General features: G+C 38.4%; 1 protein-coding gene across 1 annotated transcript in view; it reads right to left on the bottom strand.

Annotated features, from left to right (window-relative positions):
• The window catches only part of PUDP (pseudouridine 5'-phosphatase), a 572,865-nt gene that overhangs the window by 214,433 nt on the left and 331,214 nt on the right, over positions 1-27,218 (bottom strand). Inside the window, exon 3 of the mRNA XM_053706446.1 lies at positions 8,078-8,307. Within this exon, the coding sequence (XP_053562421.1) occupies positions 8,078-8,307 (230 nt within the window). The remainder of the gene's footprint in view (positions 1-8,077; positions 8,308-27,218) is intronic.

The raw sequence follows: 27,218 nt of genomic DNA on the forward strand, positions 1-27,218 counted from the left end.
GATTTACATTCCATCCGTGGGAATAAAGAAAAGACAACAATATCTCTGTGTGAGATTTTGCTTAGGACATAGCAGGAGAAAGCTGAGATATTATTTTAAAAGCATCATCCTGAGAGACATTAGGCTAAAAAAGTTACCTTTATTTTGCAAGGTTTTCTTGACGCATGAAGAACAAAATTGCATAGGAGCTGCAATTTGTGCATCTAAACATAATAAGCATGAATTCATGAGTGCAGGCTCTTGCTCCATATCAGACATGTTGTGAAACAGTAAATAAACGTGCACAGATTTTAACATTCAATTAAAATAAGCTAAGGAAAAAATACACTTTAAATGGTATCCCAAATTAGGATTGATCCCCAGCTAAAATTATGTGAGAAAAGTTAAGAAAAAAACATTTAATAAACATCAAATAAAACTTCTAAAATACCCCTCAGGCAACCCCACACCTCAATTACTGAGGTGCCTTACCGCTACCAATTAAGACCGGATCACCCAGAAATGGAGAAAAACAACTTTTTCCTCAGAAACATTATGAAGTAAAGCCGGTCATGTGACCACAACTGCAGAGCTCAAATTACTGCTGCGACACAGAAAGGCACTACAAATAGCTTCCTGGTACACTGAGTACCATAAATAACCTGTTTTTCAAACCAGTTTAAAATGTTGCATTGTTTTATTTTAAAGCAAAGGAGAAATGAACACACTGCTGAAATAGAAAATTAAGCCTTACTTTCAGTTTAAACTTTCAATGCTTTATCAACTAAATATGTGTCAGAAAATAAAAACATTTTAACCATTCTTTTTAAAAGAGTTTAAATGTTAGTCTCACACATGCTAAAGTGCCTGCTTCATGCCCCAGTGTAACCCATACAACAGGACTATCTATGTCCCAATAAAAAAACAGTGTCTTTTAATTTAAGTGCTTGGTCTCCCCAACTGGAAGAAAAAGCACTTACCTGCTCCGCTGTCCGGCATGTAGACAGTTACAAGGTATGAGAAGACACAGTTCTTCACAGAGACCTTTGAAAAAGGAAGAACAGTGTAGCCAACTCTGGCGTTCTAAACAGGGAAGTAATTGTAAGAAAAACGCAGTAAGTACCTCTTTACAACTTCCTAACTGCTTTAAAGTCACCACTACCCGACTGCAAGGAATGACATGGAATATGGCTATACCCCAAAACTTGCTTGTAGAATGAAATCTAAATTTTTATTCAGACACCTAAACTTCACCTCCTCCATGCACTGAAGGCAAAGAGAATGACTGGGGGTTGTGGGTAAGGGAGTGATACTTAGCAGTTTAACTGTGGTGCTCTTTGCCTCCTCCTGCTAGCCAGGAGTGATATTCCCAACAGTAATTACTAAAGCCATGGACTCACCATATCTTAGGAAAGAAAACAGGACTGCTCTTTGTGCAGGCTTAGCCCATCTGTAACAGTATGCTCTTAAGAACAGTGGGTTGTGATTTCAGTAAGCAGAATACGTTTTTTTAAATACCAAAAATAAACTCAAGGAAGCAATTTCACATACATTTAATATTCTCAGCTGGTATAACTAGTCATTGGAAACACATTAATGGGAAACACATTTTGCTGTACAGTGTCTCTTTAAGTTGATTTGGTTTTATTTTCAAACTATCGTTATACATTTGCAAGAGCACTAGATCTTGCTCTTTCTCTTGCCATGTAGTGCTTCAGACGTGCACCTACCTATTTAGATATCTCTTTATAAAAGAAAACCATGATAATTAATCAAATTTGAGAACAGAAGTAAACTGGATGTTTTTTGTTTTTTTTAATTGTATGATCTGTCTGAATAATAAAAACTTGACAGCTGAAGTTGGTATCACTGATCTATTATTGGTCTGGTGGATTATTATTTTAAAAAGGGACCTGAAAATATAAATATATATATATATATATATATATATATATATATATATATATATATATATATATATATATATATATACGGGTCTCCCCAAAAAAGTCCTGAGAGTGCATTTGCTATGTGGAATATTTACTATATATTTATGCACCCAGGCCCTTTGGAGGGCAACACTGTAGTTTGGACATCGTATATATATATATCAATGTAAATATTTGCATAGGAAATTAGTACATCTAGGCAAGTATCCCCGCTTGCTTTTATATTTATTTTTATATTTATTTTTTGGGGGGTTTCAGGTCCCTTTTAAAAATAATAATCCACCAGAACAATAATAGATCAGTGATAATAACTTAAGCTGTCAAGTGTTTCATTCAGGATATAATTTCAGGATTGATTTACTTGTAACCAGAAATAATCTGAAATCCTGCTCTATTTATGAACCAGAAGGGCTAGAGTCAGACAACTCTTCTAGTTAATATACATTATAGAAGAAAATACACCAAGACAAAGGGCCCTATTTATTAAATATTGGATGGCATATGTTCCCAGCCAGGGAACCTGTCTGCCTGCAGTCTGGGCTAGTAAGGGTCTGTTTTGCGCAGCCTTGCCTCCTACTCTCACTCAAGCAATTATACATGAAATAACAGTTTGACATAATTTAATTGGTGGCAGAGAGTTTAAAGGTATATACTTCCATTAACAAAAATGTTTCTAGTAAATGCTATATATTACTGTTTATAAGCAGCATATGCACATATGCTGTGAGTACCCTGTGCACCAGCATTCAAACACCACACCTTCTCAGAGAGCAGGGCTTAATAAAAATTAAGTCTTCACTGACACACCAGCACCAGGTCTTTGAGCAGTCACGTGAATCTTGATCAAGCAGTCACACTTAGAATAGGTGCATATGCAGCTGAAACAGTAATAACTTTTTAAAGGGACATGGTCCCACATAGATTCCAATTTTGGCTGGCATTTCAGTTTTGATTAAAATAACTTTTGTAATATACATGTATTAGTAAAATTGGTTCCAATAAATGCTATAGCTGTTTAAAAAACATAAATTATGCTTACCTGAAAATTTAAATTTCCATCTGTGGGAGGAGAGTCTATGGCTTCATTCATTACTTGCGGGAAATACAGAACCTGGCCACCAGGAGGAGACAAAGACACCCCAGCAAAAGGATTAAATACCTCCCTCACTCCCCTCAACCCCAAGTCATTCTGCTGAGGGAACAAGGAACAGTAGGAGAAATATCAGAATAAATGGTGCCAAAAGAACAAAAATTCATTTAGGTCCACCCACCAGAGAAACGGGCCGGAGCCGTGGACTCTCCTTCCACAGATGGAAATGTAATCATCAGGTAAGCATAATTTATGTTTTCCATCTTAATGGGAAGAGAGTCCAGGGCTTCATTTATTACTTGTGGGATACAAATACCCAAGCTCTGAATGAAAAAAAAATTGGAGGACAAAAATGCGGACCCTAATCTGAGGGTACCACAGCCTGCTAAACCTTTCTCCCAAAAACTGCTTCCGCCGACGCAAAAACATCAAATTTGTAAAACTTTGCAAAAGTATGTAAGGAGGACCAAGTAGTCGCCTTACAAATCTGCTCTATAGAGGCCTCATTCTTAAAGGCCCATGAAGAGGCCACAGCCCTAGTTGAGTGAGCCATAATCCGCTGAGGAGGCTTATTTCCCGCTGTCTTATAGGCCAAGCAAGTAAAACACAACACATAAAGATGAAGTCTGTCTGAATTCTTTTGTGGCCTAAAGATAGAACTTCAAGGCTCGAACCATATCCAAATTATGAAGCAACCTTTCCTTTGAAGAAGAAGGGTTAGGACACAAGGAAGGAACCACTATCTCCTGATTGATGTTACAATTCGACACAACCTTGGGAAGAAACCCCAAACCAGTGCAAAACAGATAAGAAGGCTCACATTGCAAGGCCGCTAACTCAGAGACTCTGCGTGACGATGCAATAGCCAGTAGGAATAAAAACTTCCAAGAAAGAGTTTTAATGTCAAGCAAATGCATAGGCTCCAACGGAGCCTTCTGCAAAATCTTAAGTACCAAGTTTAAGCTCCAAGGGGGAGCAGAATTTCTAAAGACAGGTCTGATTCTAGACAGAGCCTGAACGAAGGACTGAATATCAGGAAGCTCCACAAGCTTCTTGTGTAACAGTACTGGCGGCAAGTCCCTTCTCCAACCCATCCTGGAGGAAGGACAGGATCCTGGATACCATAACCTTATGCCAGGGATATCCACGTTCCTCACACCAGGATAAGTAGGTCCTCCACACCTTATGATAGATGTGACGAGTGACCGGCTTCCTGGCTTGAATGAGAATATCAATCACTCTCTCAGAAAATACTCTCTTGGCTAGGACTACGCGTTCAATCTCCAAGCAGTCAGCCTTAGAGAATCAAGATTTTGATGTAGAAAGGGACCCTGAACCAAATCTTCCGCGTTCTCGACGGAGCAATCAGAATAGCCAAAGCTTGCTCCTGCTTGATGCGGGCCACTACTCGAGGTAGAAGTAGCAATGGTGGAAATATGTAAACTAGCTTGAACTCCCAAGCCATCGCTAAGGCATCTATCAGCTCGGCCTGGGGATCCCTGGACCGTGACCCGTATCTGGGTAGCTTGAAGTTGAGTCTGGACACCATGAGATCAATCTCTGGCATCCCCCATCTGTTGCAGATCTCCGCAAACACCTTGGGATGAAGAGACCATTCCCCTGGATTAAACTATTGTCTGCTGAGAAAATCCGCTTCCCAGTTGTCGACACCCGGAATGTGGATTGCTGATAGCGAACAGTAGAGAGGAGAGATCCCTCACACACTCTAGAAAGGCGTCTCTCTTCTCTGGACTTAAAGATAGTTTTGATAGAAGGAATCTACCCCTGGGCGGATGAGTCTTGAACCCTATCCTGTATCCCTGGGTGATGACCTCCAGAACGTCTCACATTCAAGCCTCTGTGAACAGCGATAGTCTGCCCCCTACATGTTCCAGAGAGGGATCAGGGCCGCCCCTTTATGTCAATTTTTTCTCAGCGGGCTTCTTGCTCTGCTTGGCTTTGTTGCAAGATTTGCCCTTGGACTGCTCGGATTTCGCGGCAGGTTGCTGGCATTGGGACTTGTCCGAACGAAAGGGATGAAAAGTAGACCCCTTAGGCTTATTCTTCTTATCCTGCGATAGGAAAACACCCTTGCCTCCTGTGACCGTGGATATAATAGAGTCCAGGCCTGGACTAAAATGAACTTTCCCTTGAAAAGGGAGGGATAGTAATCTAGACTTGGAAGTCATGTCAGCAGACCACAACTTTAACCACAAAGCCCTATGGGCTAGAACAGAGAACTCTGATGTCTTGGCATTCAGGCGAATAAACTGCATATTTGCATCACAGATAAACAAATTAGCCACCCTTAAGGCCTTAATTCTTTCCTATATATCCTCGAAGGGAGTCTCCACCTCAACCATAGCTGACAGAGCGTCACACCAGTAGGTAGCAGCTCCAGCCACCGCAGCAACCGCCGCTGCCGGTTGAAATACAAACCCCATGAGTTGAAACATTTTTCTCAACATGGATTCAAATTTTTTATCTATGGGCTCTTTGAACAACTAACTATCCTCGAGTGGGATAGTTGTATGCTTAGCGAGCGTGGAGATAACTTACTCCACCTTAGGGATGGCCCCTCAAAGCCCAAGCTGAGAGTCCGGAACAGGGAACAGTTTTTTTAAAAGAAGTAGAGGGAGAAAAGGATGAACCAAGTTTCTCCCATTCGTTCTTAATAATGTTAGCCATCTTAACAGGAACCGGGAAGGTCTGAGGCACCACCTTGTCCTCGTAGACCCTATCTAGCTTAGGGTTTGAAGGTTTCTCCGGAAGTTTTGGTTCCGGAACCTCCAACGTAGCAAGCACCTCTTTTAGCAAGAAGGGCAAATGCTCCATTTTAAACTTAAAGTCTGGCTTCTCCGCAGCCGGAGGTCTAGATATCGCCAATTCCGACCCAGAAAGAGCATCCTCCGAGGAGTCTGAGTCATCTTCATCAGCGGCTATTCTGTGAGAGACATCAAAAGGAGTAGATGACCCCTGGGATATGCTTCACCTTTCGCTTAGCAGGGCGTGTTAAGCATTGAACGCAGTGACCACCGTTTGCAATTGATCAGAGAAATCTGGGGGCCAAAGGACCCCTCCCTGTGCGGAAGGATTAGAAGTGCCCTGGGGAGCTGCATGTGTAATCGGAGATGAATGTAGGGAAAGCACCTTGCGGGACGGAGAAAGCTCAGAGGTGGAGGCTCGGTTGTACTAAATATTTTATTCTTTTTAGATATTGCAATTTTATCAAAGCATGTGGAACATAGTTGAGTAGGTGGATCTACAAGAACCTCCTCATAATAAACACAGGTATTAGATTTAGTTAAAGAGGGAGTACCCTCTAACATATCACAGTCCTCCATAGCTTGCACCTTTATACAGACTAGAAAGAATTAAATGGCACCTTTATATCCCAATGGCCGGGGCACTCACCACCTCCTATAACTCGAAACACAGAGAAACTGTTTTGTCTCCTGCAACCGCCGATAAAGAAAGAGGAAGTTAAAGAGGCTACACCCGGTCACATAGAGTGCCATGCAGGACCGCCCCTGCACTAAAGAGAAAAACGCACCAAAATCTTTTAAGAAAACCTGACTCTTCGCACATTGTCAGAACCTCATCTCACACATGTCGCAGCATCAAACACAATAAAGATCCCCATGTTCATATAACCCCCTTTCCGGGGATTGCATTATCATATGTGTATAAATGAAACAATCTTACCAGAATCTATGCCGTGCAACAGGAACACAGCCTTTCAAGTGTGACAGGGTAGTAGCATCGCTCCTGACATGGACTTGAGTGCAGAAAGCAGGCAGCAAAACTTGTCAACGCTGATTGCTTAAGGAGCCGTTAATCTGAGTCGGGATGGTTTTGCAGAAAGACTCTCCCTGCATCTCTGGACTCTAACTTTCACCCATGCTCTCACTGAGAGGCTGACAGGACTACTTAAAACTCCAGTCCCATTCCGAAGAGTACTACCCTCCATAAGAGACTACTCCAAATCTTCAGACACTTCTCTGCCAACCTCCTGTGACAAAAGGCAAAGAATGACTGGGGGATGAGTAAAGTGGGGGAGGTATTTAAGCCTTTGGCTTACGGGGTGTTTTTGCCTCCTCTTGGTGGCCAGGTTCTAAATTCCCACAAGTAATGAATGAAGCCGTGGACTCTCCTCCCATTAAGATGGAAAGTATATTTAAATATCCACTGTGCACAAGCATCTTAAACACAGCACTTGCTCAGAGAGATTAAGGTGCTTGTATCATCTGGTAATGACTCAATGTGTTAATTGCTGACATGATATGAGCAGCTGCAGTATTTAAAATACTGGTACACTAAGAATATTTATATATGCTTCACATGCACAGAGAAAAATGTTAACACTAAAACAGTGATAACTTTTACTAGCAACATTTTTGTCAAAACGTGTATTTTGCAAATATGTTGCTATTAAAAGATTTAATTAATCTATGTGCATTAAAATTTTGACCAGACTGTCCCCTTTAATAGATATTGCTAAAATACTTCTATTTAACAACTGAAATGCATTCATGCACATTTCAAGTTTGACCTTTCTATTCCTTTAAGCTCACTGTCACCACTAATATAATTCTGAAGATTATTGACAAGCTTCATTGGCAAACACAGCTTCATACATGTAGGCCTTAGAACTATGCTTGGTGAAGATTAGAGGTAAGCTGTAAGCTATTTATGCATTTCTGTAATAGTAGCCATCAATTTTACAGATGTTCATATTACTCATAGCCAGAATAGATCATTTTCCATTTTCATTTTAATTTTAGAATTCTAATTAAGGCAATAACTGGGGGGGAAAAAAAACAAAAAACTTTACATGCTATGAAAATAAGTATTTTTCATATGTTCAAGTCCATTACATTATCCAATAAGAATTGTATTCTTTTGGTATACAAATATATCTGTAGAGAGAGAGAAACATATATACATGTATACATATATATCCGTCTGAAATAAGGTTAATAATACTAAAACATTGTTTGCGACTTTTTTTTTTATAGCCATGCCTGTCAGTAAAACATAAATTCATCATCACACATACCTTTCCTAGGCCTGGAAGGGGGTTAAACCTCTTTGCACACACAAGAAAAATATCAGGCTGCGGTTTGCCATTTTTCACTTCTGGGTCATCTCCTAACACAATATGATGGAATAAATTGAAGAAGTCTCTGTGCCTACTTGTTTTCATTTCAAATGTCACTCTGGCTGAGCTAGTGGCAACAGCCATTGGGATGTTGTGTTTATTCAGATGGTAGATTAACTTTTCAACCCCTGCAACAGAAAAGAAAAAGGAAAATAAATTGGAAATGCACCAGATTACATGATAAATCATGTTGAAGTATAATTTGTAACTTATTAAAACAAAGATATGTTTTTCTAAAGATGATTTGGAGAAGCAAATAAATGTATTTTTTTCAAATCTGATACAAAAAACAGCTAATACTATGAGAAAGCATATTATTTATGTTCAGTCTAATCCAACAGAATACAAATCTGCATTTCAAAGAGGAAAATAATGTCAGATACATTTCTATAATTATGTGTTATTGTAAACCATATAATAACTGAGCGTGTTGGTAAACCAATTATTAGTTATTTAAATTATACTAAGATAATAGAACTGAAGCAGGGGTTTCCTGTTTTTTTAATCTCATTATCTAAATATCCAATTATTATACAGGTTTTCACCTTTCAGAGAGCCAATCAGCTCAGTGCCTCACTGTAAGCTGCTCACCGGAAGCCCCTGTACCAATTAGGATAGAACTAAAGACATTTTGGCCTAGATTACAAATGGAGTGCTATTGATAGTGCAGGGTGTGGTATCAGTATTGCAGGGCAGAGCTCCAAATAGCAAACCATTTGGTATTATAAGGTAATAGTAACAAATAATTACCATAGAATATTTAGCGGCCAACATCTGTTTAGTGCACCACATAATTGCAAAAGATAGCATTGCCACAATAAACAATGCAGGACAAATCATGTCCACCCTGCATCACTAAATGCATTAAATGCTTTTGCAATGCCGCCCCCTGCATATTCGTGGACAATCGCCTGCTAGCAGGGGGTGTGAATCACCCAGATCGTATCTGATCGGGATAATTGCAGTCCGCCACATGAGTTAAGGAGCATCGGTCTTAAGATCGCTGCTTCTTAACTCCTGTTTCCGGCGAGCCAGAAGGCTCACGCGGAATAAGCAGCATCCGCTGCTTAATAAATCGGCATCTAAAAGTCGAGTTATTACGGCTTCAGAATTTTGACAACCGGAAGTAGTCTGGCGCACTACTTCCGCCATGTAGCACATTTGGAACGCACTATGCGGTCCAACACCGGTAATTTTGGCGCCAGTGAAGATAGTGGTTTGAAATGATTTGGAGTGAGTATGTCACTATTTAAGAGTTTGTTTGTTTTCACTTTATTTATGCTGATGAAGGAGGCAAGACCTCCGAAAACGTTACAGAAATAAAAGTAACTTATTTATGAAAGTCCTGAGAGTGCATTTTCTTTTGGCTGCATATCTTCTACAAATTTGCACCCAGGCAGTTTTCCTTTGTGGGCGAGTTCTGGTGTTTTGGATACCTATATATATATATATATATATATATATATATATATATATATATATATATATATATATATATATATATATATATATATATGTATGTATACAAACAAAGAGGTATCAGCGCACATCCATTTTACAAAGCACAACATATTTTTTACTGCTGTAAAAAATTGCCTGCAAATACATCAAGAGACAACTATTCTTTTTTAAATAATATTGGGAAATTAGTCACACAATATGGCCATATTCTGCTTAGCCAGTCACCACTTTCAAGGTGCCCCAATTCGACTGGTCCTACTCTACAGTCCTTAATGCCACAGAGGGCTGAAACATTCCTGCTTTTACTCTTCATAATAGAATGAGACTCCCTGGCTTTTTATTCACAACTCTATAACACTGTAATGAGCACACCTGAACTTGGGTGGGATGCTTAAACCAATGGGAGATGGTCAGTCTCCCTGGTAATTTTAAATACAAATACAGAATTAGTTTTTTTAGCACACCATACAAAAAGTTTAAATCCACATCTGGGAGTGCTGCCAATATGACCTAGTAATTACACAAACAAAGAGTTATCAGCGCACATCCATTTTACAAAGCACAACATATTTTTTACTGCTGCAAAAAATTGCCTGCAAATACATCAAGAGACAACTATTCTTTTTTAAATAATATTGGGAACTTAGTCACACAATATGGCCATATTCTGCTTAGCCAGTCACCACTTTCAAGGTGCCCCAATTCGACTGGTCCTACTCTACAGTCCTTATTGCCACAGAGGGCTGAAACATTCCTGCTTTTACTCTTCATAATAGAATGAGACTCCCTGGCTTTTTATTCACAACTCTATAACACTGTTATGAGCACACCTGAACTTGGGTGGGGTGCTTAAACCAATGGGAGAATTGCCTGCAAATACATCAAGAGACAACTATTCTTTTTTAAATAATATTGGGAAATTAGTCACACAGCCTCTTTTTTTGTGTAATTACTGGGTCATATTGGCAGCACTCCCAGATGTGGATTTAAACTTTTTGGAAGGTGTGCTAAAAAAACAAATTTTGTATTTGTATTTAAAATTACCAGGGAGACAGACCATCTCCCATTGGTTTAAGCACCCCACCCAAGTTCAGGTGTGCTCATAACAGTGTTATAGAGTTCTGAATAAAAAGCCAGGGAGTCTCATTCTATTATGAAGAGTAAAAGCAGGAATGTTTCAGCCCTCTGTTGCAATAAGGACTGTAGAGTAGGACCAGTCAAATTGGGGCACCTTGAAAGTGGTGACTGGCTAAACAGAATATGGCCATATTGTGTGACTAAGTTCCCAATATTATTTAAAAAAGAATAGTTGTCTCTTGATGTATTTGCAGGCAATTTTTTGCAGCAGTAAAAAATATGTTGTGCTTTGTAAAATGGATGTGCGCTGATACCTCTTTGTTTGTGTAATTACTGGGTCATATTGGCAGCACTCCCAGATGTGGATTTAAACTTTTTGTAAGGTATGCTAAAAAAACAAATTTTGTATTTGTATATATATATATATATATATATATATATATATATACTGTATATATATATATATATATATATATATATATATATATATATATATATATATACTGTATGTAAACATCATCCAGTTTAACCCACCAAATGTCGACAGCCTGGGTGCAAAGATAAGGCAGTATGCAGGAACAAACGTTTGCACTCACAGGTCTTTTTTAAAAATTTAAAAAAAGACCTGTGATTGCAAACGTTTGTTCCTATATATATATATATATATATATATATATATATATATATATATATATATATATATATATATATATATATATATATATATATATATGTATGTATGTATGCATGTGTATGTATATGAACATACGTATTGCCAAACATACATACACTACTGGGCAAAAATTTTAGGCAGGTGTAAAAATATGCTGTAAAATAAGAAAAGTTAAACAAATAGAGATCCTAATAGTTTATTTTTATCAATTAACAAGATGCAAGGTTAACACCTTTGCCTTCAAAACAGCGTCAGTTCGCCAAGGTACACTTGCACAAAGTCAGGAATTTTGTAGGCATACAGTTAGGTTATACAGTTTCATCAAGGTCTCTCCCAGGCAGAAATGTCAAGGAGAGAGGGGTCTCCAGATAGGATGCCCAAGCTTTATGAAGAAGCACAAAAACACAAGCAATGTTGAGGACTGTAGATGCAGTGGTCGGGCTTGGATAGTGCAGCGGATGAAAGGCACATCGTGCTTACTTCCCTTTTGCAATCAGAAGATGTCCAGCAGTGCCATCAGCTCAGAATTGGAAGAAACCAGCTGTTCTTTGCACTTTGCTCTTGAGAAAGGCAGCTTTATTCTGAAAATTTTAGAACTATTTACATCTATTGCTAACGCTGTATTTCAGTTTTTATTTAACTACACTGTTTTAACTGTTGTTTGAATACCATGTCAATCTATTGTTTTATTACTTTTGATTATTGTGAGATCTTCACCTTTTCTCCGACGTCGAGGTCTGTGGGAGATAAGCACCACCATCTAAATTATGAAGCACATTCTACATTGGTCTGGGGAGAGACTTAGATTGGCAGCTTCAAACTGCAGGGAAGTTTTCTACATATGATATATAATATATATTGTTATATTTCTTTCTGTTTGAAACCTGTGAAACTTTGGTGCACAAATCTACTATCCAAAGAAGTCTGGTCAGAAGTAGTCTTCATGGAAGACTTGAGGTCAAAAATCCATACATCCAATGTGGAAACAAGGCCAAATGACTCGACTATGCATGGAAACACAGGAACTGGAGTGCAGAAAAATGGTAGCAGGTGCTCTGAAATTATTATTTAAAATTTGGAATGTTTGGCTGTAGCAGAAGGTAGTTTCTTTGTTGAAGGACTGGAGAGCAGTACAAGATTGAGTGTCTGCAGGCAACAGAAAAGCATGGAGGAGGGTCTTTGCAAGTTTGGGGCTGCATTTCTGAAAATAGAATCTGGGATTTGGTCAGAATTAATGTCTGTTCAATGCTGAGAAGTACAGGCAGATATTTATCCATCATGCAATACCATCAAGAAGCCATCTGATTAGCCCAAACTTATTGTGCAGCATGGCAATGACCTCAAACATTTAACCAAAATTATTAAGAACTATCTTCAGTGTAAAGGAGTATTGAAAGTAAAGTTATGGCACCCCCGAGCCCTGATCTCAACATTATTGAGTCTCTCTGGGATTACACAAAAAGACAAAAGCAATTGGGGCTGCTACATCCATAGAACTATGGTTAATTCTCCAAGATGTTTAGAACAAGTTCTATTTGCAAAGTTCAATAAAAAAAAAGTGTGCACATGTACCTAGAAGTATTGATGATGTTTAAGGCAAAGGGACTTGATTTAGAATTCATTTCACTCACTTTAAATTTTGTTAATTTTAATTGATATAAAAATATAAAGTATTTATAATTCTTACTTTAAATCATTTTTCAAACCTATATATTAATATAGGTTAAAAAAAAAATGCTGTAATGTAATAATGCTTTTTAAAACAAGAAAACAAAAAACATATATAAAACATGGAAATAGACTACACTCTCAAACCAGACTACGTACACATCCTATGACCATGCACAACTCACAGCCCTAGGTGCTCATCAGGACTCATAGCTAGCTGCACAGCTTTCAGTGACTCGGGCAGTTAATCCCAGACAAGCATGGGTGCAAAGCCAATAGGGGAAATTAGAAACCAAAATTATTAACACAACACACAGAAAGTCTGGCACTCTCCTGGAAGCAAACAGCTAGATTAAAAGCAAATGAATGGATGAAATAGTTACAGCATTTAGATAGAAAGAGAAATAGAAATACATATAGACGTGTATCAGTCTATCTATTAATAGATATAGCTATCTAGGTATATATTAAAATTAGGGATGCACCGATACCGATACTAGTATCGGTATCGGTGCCGATACTTAGCATTTGCACAAGTACTTGTACTCGTGCAAAATGCTCCGATACCTCTACCGATACTTTTGGAGCTGCGTTGTGGGAAGGAGGGACGTGATTCAAGGGAGCTTTTGCCTTTACTTCTGCCCTTAGTGTAGACACGCTGCCACGCTAACACAAATTGTTTCAGGAGAACACGCTACAGGGGGTGGGCGGACCCAGTGAGAGAGCACAATAGAGCAACGGCGCGTGGAGGTTTGAGGTAAGCTGATCTATAATGATGATCAGTATATGCATAAACTTGTGTAACAGCAAAAATTGGGCATAATTGTAGTCCCAATCTAATTTAAATGAACGTATGCTTGTTTCATATTCAATGCAATTGCATATTTATATCAGTGTCAGTGATATACGATTTTTGGCAGCAAGTTATCTACAAAACGTTACATACGTTTTTCATACATGTCAAAATATGGCACAAGCTAAAAAAGGAGACTGTAGCTAAGTATTAAATAAAAAGGTCTCTTTGCTTAGAGCATTTTATTTTTAAACAAAAACGGTTTGTTTTTTTGCTTATCAAATAAAAGTTAAATTAAATGTATGAAGTCAAAGTTCCACTTCCAGAATGCTGCAGTGCTTTTCAGGCCACTGTTTTATATGTTATATTTATATTTTATACATTTTGTAAAATATGGTTATGGACTGGTAAATATTAGACCATATTTTCTAAATATATTTAGCTCTGTAAGGTATACAGAACAAATTTAAATTCAGTAATTTTGAAACAAGCAATTCTCCCTATATTAATTCTTAATATTTATAGCCCTGTTTAATTTTGTGATGCAGTGTGTTAATTTGCCTGTTAAAAAATATTTCACCTCTAACATGTCTCTCTTTTGGAGCAAAGATACTCTTTTTAAGAGCAAATTCATTTCTCATGATCCTATAAATGTTCATTTTTGAAAACCTTCTGGCTTTCAAAGGGAACAGCTACCCTTACAAAAACTGGTAAAATCAACCTTTGAATTTGTGAAGCTGGGCATGTGTACTTGTGTAGAACTTAATACATTGTACATGAATACCTTTTTATTATTGGCTTTCTGGACAGGATTTTATATCATAAAATTAAGCTATTTTTTTTTTAGAGACTTCTACGTCCCTTTCAGTGTAAATCATGATTTTGCAGCTGATTTATTATATTGTGTCACGGTAGCATGCTTGGTTTCTTCAACCCTAGCATGGTTAGGCATTGGCAGTACCTCTTCAATCCTCTCAAAGATTTTATTCCAAGCAAACTCCTTCTGAATTTTATACACTGATAAAAGGGACAGTAAAGTCAAAATTATTCAGAGTTGTGTTTTTGGTATTCTTTCTTGAAACACATATTTTTATATGCTCATTAGCAGAAATACGCTACTGGGAGCTAGCTGATGGTGGCTGCACATATATTCATCCTGTCATTTGCTCACTTAACTTGTTGAGCTAGCCCCCAGTAGTGCATTGCTGTTCCTTCAACAAAGTGTGTCTGTGTGAGAGAGTGTGTGTCTGTGTGAGAGAGTGTGTGTCTGTGTGAGAGTGTGTGTCTGTGTGAGAGAGTGTGTGTCTGTGTGAGAGTAACTATGTGTGTCTGTGTGAGAGTGTGTGTCTGTGTGAGAGTGTGTGTGTCTGTGTGAGAGTGTGTGTGTCTGTGAGAGTAGCTAAATCATTAGTCTCTGTATTGCTCTTGGGAAACTGTCACATGACAAAAAAGTATCGGTAATTGGTATCAGCGAGTACCTGAAAAAAAGTATCGGTACTTGTACTTGGTCTTAAAAAAATGGTATCGGTGCAACCCTAATTAAAATAACACGTTCTTTTCAGTGAACAATGCTATTTAAACTATTTCTTAACGTATCTTTGGATTTCATAGATTTTCGGGTTAGTGCAATACAGAACAGGGTTTTGTAGCGTGTCCCATAGAAATAAATGAGGAAAAAGATTTACTGCAGCCGTTCTATCAGACCTCCAGATGTTAGTGTGCCTAAGGCTTTTGCTTGAACAATTTTAAACTTATGAGTGCAAGAATAAGAGATCTATTGATTTTACTTGAGTGGTGTTAGAGCTTAATAGTATTAATACTTTTGCACTCCTCTTGTAATCTAGGCCTTTATGTTTAACAGCTCAAATTAGATTGCATAATGCATTTGCCAGCAAGTATGAAAAAAAATCTAACATTTTAATTTTGACTTTATATCAATATGATAGACAGACAGAGAGAGAGAGAGAGAGAGAGAGAGAGAGAGAGAGAGAGAGAGAGAGAGAGAGTTAGAGAGAGAGAGAGAAATCAAATGAAGTCCGTAAAACAACCTTATCCTGATGAAAAATCAGATAAGGAGAATCAAAAGAAAGAGCAGATAACCCAGAAACTCTTCTAGCAGAAAAAATAGCCAAAAGTGGTAACTAGGGATGCACCGATACCGATACTAGTATCGGTATCAGTGCCGATACTTAGCATTTGCACAAGTACTTGTACTCGTGCAAAATGCTCCGATACCTCTACCGATACTTTTGGAGCTGCGTTGTGGGAAGGAGGGACGTGATTCAAGGGAGCTTTTGCCTTTACTTCTGCCCTTAGTGTAGACACGCTGCCACGCTAACACAAATTGTTTCAGGAGAACACGCTACAGGGGGTGGGCGGACCCAGTGAGAGAGCACAATAGAGCAACGGCGCGTGGAGGTTTGAGGTAAGCTGATCTATAATGATGATCAGTATATGCATAAACTTGTGTAACAGCAAAAATTGGGCATAATTGTAGTCCCAATCTAATTTAAACGAACGTATGCTTGTTTCATATTCAATGCAATTGCATATTTATATCAGTGTCAGTGATATACGATTTTTGGCAGCAAGTTATCTACAAAACGTTACATACGTTTTTCATACATGTCAAAATATGGCACAAGCTAAAAAAGGAGACTGTAGCTAAGTATTAAATAAAAAGGTCTCTTTGCTTAGAGCATTTTATTTTTAAACAAAAACGGTTTGTTTTTTTGCTTATCAAATAAAAGTTAAATTAAATGTATGAAGTCAAAGTTCCACTTCCAGAATGCTGCAGTGCTTTTCAGGCCACTGTTTTATATGTTATATTTATATTTTATACATTTTGTAAAATATGGTTATGGACTGGTAAATATTAGACCATATTTTCTAAATATATTTAGCTCTGTAAGGTATACAGAACAAATTTAAATTCAGTAATTTTGAAACAAGCAATTCTCCCTATATTAATTCTTAATATTTATAGCCCTGTTTAATTTTGTGATGCAGTGTGTTAATTTGCCTGTTAAAAAATATTTCACCTCTAACATGTCTCTCTTTTGGAGCAAAGATACTCTTTTTAAGAGCAAATTCATTTCTCATGATCCTATAAATGTTCATTTTTGAAAACCTTCTGGCTTTCAAAGGGAACAGCTACCCTTACAAAAACTGGTAAAATCAACCTTTGAATTTGTGAAGCTGGGCATGTGTACTTGTGTAGAACTTAATACATTGTACATGAATACATTTTTTTTATTGGCTTTCTGGACAGGATTTTATATCATAAAATTAAGCTATTTTTTTTTTAGAGACTTCTACGTCCCTTTCAGTGTAAATCATGATTTTGCAGCTGATTTATTATATTGTGTCACGGTAGCATGCTTGGTTTCTTCAACCCTAGCATGGTTAGGCATTGGCAGTACCTCTTCAATCCTCTCAAAGATTTTATTCCAAGCAAACTCCTTCTGAATTTTATACACTGATAAAAGGGACAGTAAAGTCAAAATTATTCAGAGTTGTGTTTTTGGTATTCTTTCTTGAAACACATATTATTATATGCTCATTAGCAGAAATACGCTACTGGGAGCTAGCTGATGGTGGCTGCACATATATTCATCCTGTCATTTGCTCACTTAACTTGTTGAGCTAGCCCCCAGTAGTGCATTGCTGTTCCTTCAACAAAGTGTGTCTGTGTGAGAGAGTGTGTGTCTGTGTGAGAGAGTGTGTGTCTGTGTGAGAGAGTGTGTGTCTGTGTGAGAGTGTGTGTGTCTGTGTGAGAGTGTGTGTCTGTGTGAGAGAGTGTGTCTGTGTGAGAGAGTGTGTGTCTGTGTGAGAGTAACTATGTGTGTCTGTGTGAGAGTGTGTGTCTGTGTGAGAGTGTGTGTGTCTGTGTGAGAGTGTGTGTGTCTGTGAGAGTAGCTAAATCATTAGTCTCTGTATTGCTCTTGGGAAACTGTCACATGACAAAAAAGTATCGGTAATTGGTATCGGCGAGTACCTGAAAAAAAATATCGGTACTTGTACTTGGTCTTAAAAAAATGGTATCGGTGCAACCCTAGTGGTAACACTTTCCAAGAAAGTAGTTTAATATCCATCTTATGCATAGACTCAACAGGATGAGCCTGCAAGACTGTTAATACCAAGTTAAGATTCCTTTTTCGAGAAATTGCCTTGATTACAGGTTTTATACGTACTAGAGCCTGAGCAAAACTATGAATATCAGGAAGATTAGCAATCTTCCTGTGGAACAAAACTGAAAGAGCAAAAATCTGACCCTTCAAAGAACTGGCACATGGGGCCTTATTCAGACCATTCAGCAAAAACGGCAAAATCCTGTGAATTCTAAAAAAAATGCCAGGAAAAACCAAGATACACCAAGAAAAAAAGGCCTTCCAGACCTTGTGATAGAGTATTCTAGTTACAGCCTAAGAGCCTGAATCAAGGTTTAAATCATAGAATCAGAGAAACCCCTATGTCTAAGGGCTAAACGTTCAATTTCCATGATATCAAGTTCAGAGACTTGAGATCCAGATGGAAACATGAACCTTGAAACAGAAGTTCTTACCACAGAGGAAGAGGCCAAGGAGGACAGCTGGGCATCTGAACCTGATCTGCATACCAAATCCTGCAAGGTCATGCTGGGGCAATCAGGATTACTGACGACTTCTCTAGTGCTCTTACGTACACAAATAGCCACTAGAGGGCTCTCTCGAGTGTAATATACATACAAGATAAAAAGTGTCCAAATCAACTGTAATATTCAAATCCCCAAGGTCACTGTATAAAATCCAAGGCAGCTCTTTGTTAAAAGGTGGTCAGCCTCTTTAGGTACGCAATATCTGTAAAGAAAGAAAGAACAAAGGCGCCAGATAAATTCACAGGCACAATACGTGCTAAGCAGAACTGCAAAACAAAGCAGGAGACTATGGGACATAGCTATCAAGCTCCGGATGGAGCTTGACGCCCCATGTTTCTGGTGAGCCTTCAGCTAAAGAACGCTGCTCCATAACCTGTCCTCCTGCTTTGAGGAGGTGGAAAGCAATCACCAGAATTAAACCCGATCGAGTACGATCGGGTTGATTGACACCCCCTGCTGGCGGCCGATTGGCTGTGAATCTGCAGGGGGCGGCATTGCACCAGCAGCTCACAAGAGCTGCTGGTGCAATGCTGAATACAGAGAGCATATTGCTCTCCGCATACAGCGAGGTCTGGCGGACCTGATCCGCACTGTCGGATCAGGTCCGACAGACCTTTAATAAATAGGCCTCATTGACATAATATGCTAGGGCAGATAATGAAAAACAGAAAGAAATAACAAGCGTGAAAAAACAGCTAAAAATATTTCTGCGCACCAAAAACCCAACGTGTGCATAGTTAAGGATGAACGTGAGCTAATCTGATGTGCCTAAATAGGCCGACATGCGTAAGAACTATATAAAGACTAAAGGGACGTGTGCTAACCCAACAATCGTTAATCCGATGTGGGAAACTGTGACGCATGTAAACCTAAAGACCGACACGCAAAATTCAAACTAAGCACACCAAAAATACTGACACGCAGAAAACAGCAAAGGAGTAATGTAAAGGATTCTGTCTCATAGCCATATGTATCAGCAAATATATATGGAGGCGAGTAGAATGTTACAGATCAGAGGACTGATCTGAGAACAAGCAGCACCAAAGGTTGCGCTGATTGGGGGAAGAATAATTAGCAGCTGCTAAAAGACATATACATTATCTGTGAATTTAATTCACCAATAAGTGAATAAATTAAAAATGTGCACAAGGGAAAACAGCGCTTAAAGAATTCTATTCTAAGACAAATAACATTTTAAAACATACATAAAACAGAGAAAAACGGCAAAGCACATAAAATGTGAAATAGGTAATAGTATAAGTCCACTAATGACTTTCTGATAATCTGTGTCCCCTTAACAGAATCTACCTCAATCTGATGAGGTAAGTTGCCGCACTGCAAGGGGTAATAGGGTTCCGGTACAGGTGTGTCCGATATACGGCTGAGATATTGAAGAGAAAGGAGAAGGCTTTTAGAGTTTTTTTTCTTCTGTTTCTGACCACATCTGTATTAATTGAGCCAAACAGAAGCCATTCTATCAGTCTGTACCTACATACTCCAAGTGGTGGATGCCATATTTGAGTAACTTTGGAGGAAAAGAACTGGATTTGAGCTATTCTGTTACTACATACTTCAAAAGGTGGATGAAACTATAAAAGATATTCATCTGTATATCGGACACACCTGTACCGGAACCCTATTACTCCTTGCAGTGCGGCAACTTACCTCATCAGATTGAGGTAGATTCTGGTAAGGGGACACACATTATCAGAAAGTCAATAGTGGACTTATACTATTACCTATTTCACATTTTATGTGCTTTGCAGTTTTTCTCTGTTTTATGTATGTTTTAACATGTTACTTGTCTTAGAATAGAATTCTTTAAGCGCTGTTTTCCCTTGTGCACATATATATTTCCCTTGTGCACATATATATATAAATATATATATATATATATATATATATATATATATATATATATATATATATATATATATATATATACACAAACTTAACAAGTGCCCATAACATAGCTATAGAGTGTCTAAAATGTGTTAAAAAATTATACATAGCAATAGACACTCGTCACCAGCAAAAAAGCAACAGACAGCCAAACTAGTACTGAAACAGAGGTTAAGGTATAGGAGTATATTGTAGATCCATAAAGGGAGACAAAACACAAGTCCCTGAAAACAAATATGGAATGTTTATGTAAAATTTCCCATGAGGTAAATAAACCATACCCATATACATAAAAAAATAATACTCAATAGAGTGTGCTTCCATAGGCTCCAATGGGAGCCTCGTTCTCATGCCGTGAGACGTGAGACGCGGCATGATAACCTAGTGAAGTGAAGGGTGTAAGTCGCACAGGGATGGGCAGCAAAGTGTAAATATATATAAGTATATGACTATATACATATGTATTTATGTGTTAATATTTGTTTATACACATATCAGGGATTTATATCAGGGTCTGATAAAGGGGTGCAAGCTCCGAAAACTCACTGGAATAAAGAACACTTTTGAAGTCAAGTCCAGTGAATGCTGTTTCCTTTAACATATATTTGAAATTTTACTCAGCACCCGGGCAAGTGTATCCTGTTTATGAGAGTGCACTCGTCTCTACCTCTATGTATATGACTAAATACATTTGTAATTATGAGTTAATATTTGTTTATACACATATTAACACATAAATATATATGTATATAAGCATATACATATGTATTTACTGGGAACTCACAGTTCCCATAGACCGCTATGTAAAGGCACTTTTCAGTGCCATTTTTTTTTTTTTTCTTTTCTAAGACCCCACACCCACCAACTTTAAAACCTCATAACTGCTAATTGCAGTTATTTTATTTAAAAAATTGCAGGATTAGGTGAAAAATATTGTTCTATCTTTCCCCGTTTGTGCAAGATCACAACAAAGTACTTGTAAAGCGGCAGGGTTATTACAGCCATTAACCACACATGCCCCTGCACTTGAAGATACAAAGCCGGTTCATCCAATAAGGTAAAAAAAAAAAATTATTGTATCAAAGTTAAAAGCATGAAGAGATACAAACTTCCATAACACAGTGCAACAGGTAAAACTGCTAGCAGGTAAACAGAGGCCTGTTCCCCAAAAACCTTTGACACATATCTCTATAGATTTTATTGTTGATCTTCCACACTCTAATGGTCATTCTAGTATGATGCATAAATGTATAATTAATTATGGTGGTGGTTGACAGATTCTCAAATATGTTTAATATTGTGCTTACAAATTGGTTTCTGTCAGCTAGAGAACTGCCATTTACTTTTTGAGATACATTTTTCCTTTACATAGTCTTCCTGAAGGTATAGTCTCGGACAGAGGTGCACAGTTTACAGAATTTCAATCATAGAAATATTTTTTTGTAAATCTTACAGTTTCCTTACTTCTGCCTACCATCCAAAATTAGACCTTCCTTGGCAGCCTTTGGCTGGGGTGTCTTTGCCTCCTCCTGGTGGCCAGGATCTTAGTTCCCAAAAGTAATGAATGCAGCTGTGGACTCTTTTCATTGGAAGGAAAGAAAATTATCAGGTAAGCATAATTTATGTTTTCTTCCTAATGGAAAGAGTCCACAGCTGCATTCATTACTTTTGGGAAAACAATACCCAAGCTATAGAGGACACTGGATGCCAAAATGGGAGGGTACAATAGGCGGCCTATTCTGAGGACACCAGGCCTGAAACCACTACCCAACAAAAAATCTACCAAAATGTAGAGTGCTAGACCTCCACTAAAGAAGGCACACTACTCTAGGCAACCAAAATCGCCAGACCTTCACATAGGTCTCAAAATAAAAGAAGAAACCAGAACCTCAACGAGGACCAATGCGCCCCCAAGATCAGAGAGAACAACAGATCTCAGAACCTACCTCCAGCCAGGCAAGCTCAAGGAGACCACACAAGCCATGTCCCTAAAAAGGAACCAACTCTCAAAGTGAACCAGGTTCCCCGAAGGAACCCGAGGAACGGATAAAGTCTGAAAGGTCTCAAGAAGAGAACCACAGCAGAAACAAGTCCAAGGACAATCCCAGAGCCTCAGAAGGCCAAACCGCTCAAAACAGCTGTAAGGAGGCTCTAAGCCCCCAATCCTCCCAAGAGAGGAAGGAAACTCCAGGCCCGAGGAAATCAGAGCCAAGAGAGTGACCCAGTGGAACATATCACAATATATGGATTAACACAGCCTCATATTTATCTTTTATGCATAGAGCGCAACTATAAATCACTTTCTGGTATTATAATATCTATAATTATCAGAACACGCTGCAAATGTATGCGCATGAACTGACATGATCCTAACTTGATTTGCACCTATGCACACTATAAGGGAGATTTATTCTCAATATCAATAACTGAGGTTTTGGGCTGGTACTGAGGGGTGCTAGTATATATTTCAGTGCATTATTTTATTCACTATGACTGGATAAATTGTTATTGGGAATTTTACCTCCGCGAGTGGGGAATAGCCATTATATACATATAAGGGAATAGTGAAATATTCACATACACCATTGTCAATTTTTTTTGTAGCTGCAAAGCTTATCTTGCCTTATTATTAAGTGATAACCTCTGTTATATTGTTATACATGCAAGCTACATCCAATATATTGTCTGACACAGTTTCTCTAGCCATTATTGCCCAGGACCACAGCAGATTGCCGCTACTATCCAGTCAATTAGTGAGGCAAACCATATTTCCTAGCACAACCCCTATAATTTAACCAGTAATGACTTGATGATAGACTACGGATTAACACCCACATCCTAAGCCTATCCTAGCAGCCTTACTGTTCAGCCCAACTGTATTTATATCCAGCACATTCTCCTATACCATCCTCAAAGTATGGTTGTGTTTTTAATGTTTACGTCTATTTTTAATATTATTTACTGAAATAAAAGTTATATTTAAAAAAAAACTTCCATTCTCTGCCAGAGTAGCATTGCTCTCAACTTAGCCTTAAAGGAACTTGAGTGCTTGAAAGGTGTGCACTTCTTTTAGTCTAGCACTGATAACTAGTTTGTTCAATACTGTAACAAGTACACAGAACCTAAACCCCCTTAACTATTTTTTGCTGATTATATCATTCAATATGCAGGTATAATTTTTAATTATAGGGTAGTTCCTGACTCTATACAAAAGTAGTGTCTTTGTGGTTTTTTAAGACAATATAACAGTTTGTATGTAAAGAATGTGATTATTATAATAAAAAGGAATAATAATATTTTTATTTTCTTACACCTAGATTTAGAGTTTTGCCGCAAAAGGGATGCGTTAGCTACGCGTCTTTTTTTCTAGCTCTGCTTCTAAACAATGCTGGTATTTAGAGTTCTCTGAAGGGCTGCGTTAGGCTCCAAAACGGGAGTGTACAGGCATATTTACCACCACTTCAACTCTCAATACCAGCGTTGCTTACGGTAGCGGCTAGCTGGAAAAATGTGCTCGTGCACGATTCCCCCATAGGAAACAATGGGGCAGTTTGGGCTGAAAAAAAACCCTGCAATTTATTTATTGATATTGTAGAGTTAGGTTTAATTGTAACTTAGGTTAGGATTTATTTTACAGGTAATTTTGTAATTATTTTAACTAGGTAGCTATTAAATAGTAAATAATTATTTAATAGCTATTGTACCTAGTTTAAATAAATACAGTTGCCTGTAAAATAAATATAAATCCTAAAATAGCTACAATATAATTATTCGTTATATTGTAGCTATATTAGGGTTTATTTTACAGATAAGTATTTAGCTTTAAATAGGAAGACTTTAGTTAATAATATTTAATTTATTTCGTTAGATTAAAATGATATTTAACTTAGGGGGGTGTTAGGGTTAGACTTAGCTTTAGGGGTTAATACATTTATTAGAGTAGCGGTGAGGTCCGGTCGGCAGATTAGGGGTTAATAAGTTTAGGTAAGGTAGCGGCAAAGTTGGGGGGGGCAGATTAGGGGTTAATAAATATTATGTAGGTGTCGGCGATGTTAGGGGCAGCAGATTAGGGGTTCATAGGGATAATGTAGGTGGCAGCGGTGTGCGGTCGGCAGACTAGTGGTTAAAAATATTTATTATAGTGGCGGCGATCCGGGGGGGCCTCGGTTTAGGGGTACATAGGTAGTTTATGGGTGTTAGTGTACTTTAGAGCACAGTAGTTAAGAGCTTTATAAACCAGCGTTAGCCCATAAAGCTCTTAACTACTGACTTTTTTCTGCGGCTGGAGTCTTGTCGGTAGAGGGTCTACTGCTCACTTCAGCCAAGACTCTAAATACCGGCGTTAGGAAGATCCCATTGAAAAGATAGGATACACAATTGGCGTAAAGGGGATCTGCGGTATGGAAAAGTCACGGCTGGAAAGTGAGTGTTAGACCCTTTCCTGGCTGACTCTAAATACCAGCGGGCGGCCAAAAGCAGCGTTAGGAGCCCTTAATGCTGCTTTTGACGGCTACCGCAGAACTCTAAATCTAGGCGTGTGTCTGTAATCTGCATGTAATTATGTTTTTTTTTTATTCTACTGCTTTAGGATATATATATATATATATATATATATAATGATAGCAAAAACTTGCACTCACTGGACTTTTCAAACACCAAACATTTAATGTAACGTTTCGGAGACAAAGTATCCCCTTACTCAGACAAAAGTGAAATGGCAATACATGCAGTATAAAAAGGCAAACAAAGTGATAACCCCTTCCCCTAATTAAGACAAAAAAATGCCAAAATAGTAGTCATGACAACCACACAAACCAAAGTGACAGTATTGTTAAACAAAGCAAATAATCCTGAAAAATTCAAGTTAAGTGATCAAGTGGTTGAATATTGGAGTGCAAAACACTATATAAATGTGATACATTGAGAAATAAGAATTAAAAATGTATGTACATACATCCAACATATGGAACGATAAATTTGCTACTCACGTATGGACAGATATTACCACAAGCATATCCCATTCTAAAACTGCTTAATAGGGAAAATGGGAGGCACATACTCACACACAGAGCTCACAGCCTAATTGTTCAAATGTCTAGGACCAGGTGCGTGCACAACGTACTGGTATTGCAGGGTTATGGAGTTAATCCCAACTATAGGGGATTTCATTACTATCTACCACAACGCCTCACCTATTTACAAACAATATAACACACTCCGTATATGGGGCCTTCTCCTCTTCTCCTTTGGCCGGCTCTTGTTGTGACCCCCTGAAAAAATATAATTTATGCTTACCTGATAAATTCATTTCTCCTGTAGTGTAGTCAGTCCACGGGTCATCCATTACTTATGGGATTATAACTCCTCCCTAACAGGAAGTGCAAGAGGATCACCCAAGCAAAGCTGCTATATAGCTCCTCCCCTCTACGTCATATCCAGTGATTCGACCGAAACCATACGAGAAAGGAGAAACTATAGGGTGCAGTGGTGACTGGAGTTTAATTAAAATTTAGACCTGCCGTAAAAACAGGGCCGTGGACTGACTACACTACAGGAGAAATGAATTTATCAGGTAAGCATAAATTATATTTTCTCCTGTTAAGTGTAGTCAGTCCACGGGTCATCCATTACTTATGGGATACCAATACCAAAGCTAAAAGTACACGGATGACGGGAGGGACAGGCAGGATCTTTACACGGAAGGAACCACTGCCTGTAGAACCTTTCTCCCAAAAACAGCCTCCGAAGAAGCCAAAGTGTCAAATTTGTAAAATTTTGAAAAAGTGTGAAGTGAAGACCAAGTTGCAGCCTTGCAAATCTGTTCAACAGAGGCCTCATTCTTAAAGGCCCAAGTGGAAGCCACAGCTCTAGTAGAATGAGCTGTAATCCTTTCAGGAGACTGCTGTCCAGCAGTCTCATAGGCTAAACGTATTATGCTACGGAGCCAAAAAGAGAGAGAGAGGTAGCCAAAGCTTTTTGACCTCTCCTCTGTCCAGAATAAACGACAAACAGGGAAGAAGTTTGACGAAAATCTTTAGTTGCCTGCAAATAAAATTTCAGGGCACAGACGACGTCCAGATTGTGCAAAAGTTGTTCCTTCTTTGAAGAAGGGTTAGGGCACAATGATGGAACAACAATCTCTTGATTGATATTCTTGTTAGTGACTACCTTAGGTAAGAACCCAGGTTTAGTACGCAGAACTACCTTGTCTGAATGAAAAATCCGATAAGGAGAATCACAATGTAAGGCCGATAACTCAGAGACTCTTCGAGCCGAGGAAATAGCCATTAAAAACAGAACTTTCCAAGATAACAGCTTGATATTGATGGAATGAAGGGGTTCAAACGGAACACCTTGCAGAACGTTAAGAACTAAGTTTAAGCTCCACGGCGGAGCAACAGTCTTAAACACAGGCTTAATCCTAGCCAAAGCCTGACAAAAAGCCTGAACGTCTGGAACTTCTGCCAGACGTTTGTGTAAAAGGTTAGAAAGAGCTGAAATCTGTCCCTTTAACGAACTAGCAGATACACCCTTTTCTAAACCCTCTTGTAGAAAAGACAATATCCTAGGAATCCTAACCTTACTCCATGAGTAACTCTTGGATTCGCACCAATATAAGTATTTACGCCATATTTTAAGGTAAATTTTCCTGGTAACAGGTTTCCTAGCCTGTATTAAGGTATCAATCACTGACTCCGAGAATCCACGCTTTGATAGAATCAAGCGTTCAATCTCCATGCAGTCAGCCTCCGAGAAATTAGATTTGGATGTTTGAAAGGACCCTGAATCAGAAGGTCCTGTCTCAGAGGCAGAGACCATGGTGGACAGG

Source organism: Bombina bombina, chromosome 3, assembly GCF_027579735.1.
Source record: "Bombina bombina isolate aBomBom1 chromosome 3, aBomBom1.pri, whole genome shotgun sequence".
In the NCBI taxonomy this organism is placed as follows: domain Eukaryota; kingdom Metazoa; phylum Chordata; class Amphibia; order Anura; family Bombinatoridae; genus Bombina; species Bombina bombina.